Genomic DNA, 6,446 nt, shown 5'->3' with positions numbered 1-6,446 from the left:
GTTCGATGATTAAACATATTAACTATATTATTGTGGGTTGAAAACTATATGTACTCACCAGGTTTCCCAACCTGAGCCACTCAGCTTCTTTGTATCACAGGTAGCAGTACAAAGTTGCATTCATGATGAGAGATTCAAAGAGATATAGTTTGTTAGTCTAAGATAATGTAAGGCTCGTTTATGCTTATGTTTCTGTACTGACGATGACATCCCAAGTTTTATTAATAAAACACATTTCTTTGAAAATGTTTTGATAATATTATTATTATGTTTTTGGGACAAATTCCGTATAATCAATCCTTTTTTAAAAGAATACTCTGATTTAATAAGCATAAACAAATCGGTCTTTTCTGGTCGTAAAATGGGGATGTCACACATTGTGAAGCCATCAGGTTCGAAATCTCGTTTCTTCACCACCGGAAACAACATCCACCGCTGTCGGAAGATCTACCTGTGATGACTGAATTTCGGTTCTTCACCTGATATTTAATCTGAAGCTCATCGATGGTTAATTACCACCACCTGATGCTCATCGTAGGTTAATCTGGAACTCAAATTCGTATTAGGTTCATTGATTTCGTCACTAGAAAGTGAGATCTCATTCGATTTCACTTGAACTCAAACCCGCTTGCACCTCCGGTTCACCCATGTCCAAAGCAAGAATCACCACTTCCTGAAGCACAATCGGAATCGGCGAGAAGCTATTGCACCATCTTTCAATTTTGAATTTTGCAGTCTTGATCTCCCATGGTTCTCGCCTCTACCTCCTCTCTATCCTTCTCTTATATCAGTTTTGATTTGTTTTTTTTTCAGTCATTATCGTCCCTGCATCGATTTTTAATTTTATGGTGGGTTATTTATTTGTTGGAGACTCAACAGAATTTGCATTAAAAAAAAAAAAAAAAAAAAACTACGAAGATTGGGGGCTTTCTACCCTAAAGAAGGAGGTTAGCAAGAACCAAAATTAGGGTTTGTTGTTGGCTGGAAATCGGGAAGATGATTGTTGCACAAAAACTTTGTTGATTTTAGGTTCTTAGTGGTGGTTTCCAATTGTTGGTGGTGGTTTCTGATGGGTAGAGTGGGTGGTGGTTTCCAATTGTTGGGGTTGGAGTTGATCTCAGATTTCTCAATTGGGATAGAGAAAGTAAGGATAGGGGAAGAGATGATGGGTGAGAGACCCATATTTTTATTTTTAATTAGAACAAGTTAATAAAAAACTGAAAAATAAATATTAAGAGCATTATAGTCATTTCCTATTAGGTATGGACTTACAACGTAACAAAACCAAAACTTTGGGATGGTCCGAGTGTAAAACAAAAGATAGGAACCAAACACGAAATTTTGGTAAACCACAGGGATGATTTTAGTAATTTGTTTTAAAATATACTATTCTTAAGGACGTTATGAATTAATAGAGTATAAGAACATCTAGGTTCATTTTTTTCACATTAAGCAGAAGATTATCTTTTGTATAGTAGTGATGCGGACTTGGCACATGGCTATCGGTTTAACTGGTTGAACCACACCAAGTTGACCCACCCATCAACATCTTTTCTTAGAGGGACTAGGTAAGTATAATTCAGTTCAATTTGGCTTTTTTTTAAACCGAAAAAATTCAGTTCCGTCTCAGAAAATATTTTTCCAAGTAATAGAAGTAGCAATTGAATACACATAGAAAATATTTGTTGAATTTCACAAAAAAAAACATTGACAAACATTATCTAAATCGGAATGCAATGGAGTCTATTGGGTCTAGTGCGGTCTATTCCAATTTCGTTTATTTTGTTATTGACAAAAATCATTAACAAAAAGTAAGGAAATTACCAACAATGACAAAGGGTGAACAACCCGTCCACTCCAAGACGCGTCTAGTTTGGTCCAATCCAAAAATAAGTAGCTTTTTTTGAAGGTCTTGGCTACCAACAAATAACATGACTGAATGATTAAAGCTCCTTCTAAAAATTACTTTAAAATTTTGAAGTTCTAATTCATTTTTTTCCTTTATTATATAATGCAAGTTATAAGAAAAGGATAAAAATTACAACTTTCATGTTTTGGTCTAACAAAAAATGGTTTGATCTTTGGATAGGTATTCGTGTCCACAAAGTCATTGTTTAGTTATAATTGAGTTATGGGAAATAGACTTATCAGGGTAATTATATTTCTGTTTATTCATATTCGGATAACTTTTTCATTTTTATACACATCTAGGTAACAAACTTTTTAGAAATGTTAACATATGACCATTATGACCGGCTCTAGCAAGCTACAACGGTCATAATGGTAATATGTGAACACTTCCAACAAGTTCGTTACCTAAATATATACAAAAAACAATTACCCAAATGTAAACAAAATGAAAAAATAATTACCCTGACAAGTCAATGTTGTTTTTCATTAAGACCGTCGATTATAATGTTTGCAATATTAATAGGTTCAGTTAAATTTCCTTAAAACAATATGTATGACCATTTATGAGCATTTATAATGTCGACGGCATGTTGGGAGTCGTTTTTGGTAGCATAATTATCAAATAACTATATATATATATATATATATATATATATATATATATATGAAACAAGAACAATGTTATCGATGTAAATAAAACCTACTTCTATCTTTTGTATTTTAAATTCGTGTAATACATAGAAAAAACTTCATTGAAGATTGTATTCTTCATGTTATTGGTTTTATCTCTAATACTTTTAGTCTCTATTATACTTTTAGTCTCTATTACAGTTCTTTGGTTCATGACTTGTTTGTTTTTCTTTAACGAATTGAACATGTTTTGTAGGTATGCAAATCCCAAGTGTTTCGGCTTCGGCTACAGTTGTCGGTGACAGCTTAGCTGTGCCATGGATGGTGATTTCCATATTTATTGTTGAGTTGGTATGTCAGTTGTCAATGTGGTTTTAAATATATTTACCGTTTAGGTTAAATTTTATACCCAATCAAAATTAGAAGGTAAAATAAAAAAGAAGAGAAATTGACTTATCATGGTAATTACCTTTTCGTTTTGTTCACATTTAGGTAACTTGTTTTTTTGTACACATCTAAGTAACGAACTTGTTGGAAATGTTTACATATGACCATTATGACCGGTCAGTCATAATGGTCATATATGAACACTTCCAACAAGTTTGTTACCTAGATGTGTATAAAAAAAATGTTACCAGAATGTAAACAAACCGAAAAAGTAATTACCAGATGGAAGAGCTGACCGGACACATGACTGGATGATGAGACCGTGCCACCTCAGCGGCTCCGTCACTAACTGGACAAGAATGGAAAGGTTGGTTCCCGGGAAAGATACCAACGGTTTTGCGGTTTTTATCTTTGAAGAAACGGATTGTTGTAGTAATGAACATAAAAGTTCCCAATTCATCGGAATTGTGATTCCGTTGGAATTCAGATTCCAGGCGTTTAAACACACAGCAAAGTTCATCCAGTCAATCAGATTTGGAGAAAAAACCTCCAAAGGTTTTTGACCGGATGCAACACTGGTAACAAGCTCCACCGCATCGTGGAATGGGAGTTGTAGAAATTTTGCATAGGATTCCAGCAAGGATTTGAGCTCTGAGGAGGCTTTGGAATGAAAACCATTAATGTCGGAACTGGAATTGACTTTTACTGATGATGAAGCACATTGTATTGATAGATGGATCATACGTGGAAGTAGTGACCTTTTCTTGATTGTTCTTGTCACCTTTGATTCCGTTTCTTTAACACCATTCCGCTGCAAAATAGGATCAAGGAATTGGAAAACAAAGGTAAAGATCGAATATTATATAAAAAATAAAAAGTGAATAATATGTCATTTTAACATTGCTGAATGAAATATAAATAGACCATCAAAGGTGGGGGTAATTAGGTAAATACCTCTGCTTCTTCAATACTATTTGCATTCCGTATTAAATTCAGGATTGAGCCTTCAATCTGATAAGCCCCATGGACTTCTAGTTATTGTGAGCAGCATGCTTCCTAAATTGCTGTATGGAGGGCAGTTTAGTCTTTATTTATTTTGCAGGCTGGAGTTAGTGGTGGGACAATGTAGTGGGGATATCACCTTGCCATGCTGTTATTCCCTTTTGTCTTTTTCTTTAGTAGTAGTATTTATATAGTAGTTAGTAGAATGACTGAGGCAGCTAAGAATTATTTTGTAGAATGAACTTTGTTCTTCTTGGAGAGTCCATTCCTCTCGAATGAATGGGAAAACCCTAATCTATCTTATCAGTTCATAGTTTGATTATCAATGGAATCTGTGTCTTATTCAAGAAAGTATCAGGGCCTATCACAATCTTTGCTATTAAGTACCGACTTAAACATTGCAATCTCTCATTAAATTGAACAAATTCAATTGCCTATAAAAGATTTTAATCCATATGAGTGAGACATAAATAATATGAAGAGATAATATTGAGGAAATATAAAACATATAACATACTTTTGAGTAATTTCGATGACGATATGCAAGAAAAGTAAGATCTGCAGATTCCTTGAAGTGTTCATCCATGAACCTTGAGTAACCCTTTAAAAGATCACTAGTATCTACCAATAATGGAGAGGTCAACATTTGGGGCAAAATATGATGTGAGACAATTTCCAAAAGGATGTTCTTCACATCCAATGACTTGTACCTAAAAAGGATAAAATCAAGTGACTAGTACACCAAAACTAGTCATTGCATATATATATATATATATATATATATATATATATATATATATATATATATATATATATATATATATATATATATATATATAGTGTTTTTGGCATTTTATGTTAGTTTTGAAAACAAATTTAAAGAGATCAAGTTTGATGGTTTGGAAAGTGAATAGTACGCACATAACTGATGTACATAATTAATAACAGGATTTTTCATTTTTGACATTATCTTCTACATATCCGAATGAAAACAAACTAGCAGTAGTTCCTTTGAGCAAGAACAAGAGTTAGAAGTACTCTTCAGTCTTGATAATTCAACATGGGAAGAACACAAAATAAAAACAAAATTATAGATGAACGCATACCAAGATCCAACATAATAGTCACCTGCTTCCTGCTTCATTTGTGTTTGTTGACTTCAAGAAACATCACCTTGTGGAGGCAACCGTTTTCGTTTCTTCTTCTCGTAGCTGATCCCTCTTGCTTTTGATTGCGAATCACGAACCTCTCGAAGGTAACGCCTCACGGCTCCAGCCCCAAAAGGGTTCGTCTTATATGAACCACCGTTCTCCTCATAAGCCGCCCTAAGACGGCCAATCAAAGAATCCACACTACCCCAAGCTTGTCGCAGTGGACAAGGACAAGGGTCTGGCCATGTCGGATGCCCATAAAACGGACATGTCAGGTTATGAACCTTAGTCTTTCCAAACTGGTCAAGGTAAGAAAGGAATCCAAGCACATTTGCACTACTGCATTGTGAAACAGAGAGTGGTGGATGCAGGTTTTTCAGGTACTCGCAGAAGATGTTCCAATCCCGGCGTTTCTGGTTCTCGTAGCGGCTAGGGGTGGTGGCCACTGCTGGAGGCGAGGAGGAGGAGCCAGATGCAACAGTGGAGACGCTACCGGAATCTTGGGGACTGTTGCTAGAGCTTTCTGAGCAAGGATCCATTCAAGTTAGAGTTTTTTTACTTCTTGATCCTTAGGGTTTTGGTAAATTTTGATACTATCGGGAAGACTGATGTATGTCTCTTTCTCTTTCTTTTTTCGGTATCTTTTACTAAATGATAACACACAGTCGATTTCAGGTTTGGAAGGCGGAAATCAGAAGAATGAAAAAAAAAAAAAAAAAAAAAAAGAAGCAAACCAACCTAAAAGAAAGAGCAGGACAAAACAGAATACAACGTCGATTTCAGGTTTGGAGCATAAAATACAACACAGCACCCTAAAATTGATTGCTTGGATTCAACCTGCAAGAAAGTGAATAACTTACGGCGAGGGATCGAGGGAATTTGGGGAAGTTATAGAGAAAGCTTCTGGAAAATAAGAGGATGATCAAAACAGTTGGGTTTTCTTTGTTTAAGAGTTATGGATCTAATTGGAAGCCGTGTGAGGTGGGGCTATATACGGCTCTCAAAAAATCAAGCAACCCACCAAACCAATCCTAACCCAACTCAAAATTAGTAGGGTGGATTGAGATTTTCATCCCTAGGTTGTCTAATCCATTTAATTAAATAGGTTGGATTTGATATAAGTTATCAACCCGTGTTCAACCCACCAACCAATTTAACTTTAATATATATTTAACTTAATAATTATTTAAATATTATCATGTATTAATCTAAATATTAATTTATAAATTACAATATTGTATTGTTATTATATTCTAAAAAATGCAATCCTAATTCTAATCTTTTTTTTCTTTGCGCCAACAACATTAATCACTTTTCAAAATTACTTCGAAATTACATATCTATAATGTTATTTGAACAATTTTT

At 34.5% G+C, this 6,446-nt stretch overlaps 1 protein-coding gene across 6 annotated transcripts; it reads right to left on the bottom strand.

Annotated features, from left to right (window-relative positions):
- Window positions 1–2,994: 2,994 nt before the first annotated feature.
- LOC145136601 (protein LIGHT-DEPENDENT SHORT HYPOCOTYLS 2-like) lies at window positions 2,995–6,053 on the bottom strand. Of its 6 annotated transcripts, none has more exons than XR_013720576.1 (5): window positions 5,820–6,053; window positions 5,037–5,728; window positions 4,448–4,640; window positions 3,883–4,364; window positions 2,995–3,739 (listed from the first exon to the last, which is right to left on the bottom strand). XR_013720576.1 is itself a non-coding variant. In XM_079070712.1 (2 exons), exon 2 carries the CDS (start codon window positions 5,618–5,620, stop codon window positions 5,090–5,092), a length of 531 nt encoding a protein of 176 aa, XP_078926838.1. In that variant the 5' UTR covers window positions 5,621–5,728; window positions 5,820–6,053; the 3' UTR covers window positions 4,821–5,089. The 6 variants fall into 6 exon arrangements, 1 of the variants encoding a protein (XP_078926838.1); XR_013720578.1 differs by having other exon boundaries at window positions 3,883–3,992; XR_013720574.1 differs by having other exon boundaries at window positions 3,883–4,640.
- Window positions 6,054–6,446: the final 393 nt, after the last annotated feature.

The sequence above is a fragment of the Lactuca virosa genome, chromosome 9 (assembly GCF_052849685.1).
Source record: "Lactuca virosa cultivar CGN04683 chromosome 9, Lactuca_virosa_CGN04683_v6, whole genome shotgun sequence".
NCBI lineage: Eukaryota > Viridiplantae > Streptophyta > Magnoliopsida > Asterales > Asteraceae > Lactuca > Lactuca virosa.
The sequence above is the reverse complement of the archived record's forward strand: the minus strand, read 5'-3'. Positions and strand labels throughout refer to the sequence as shown.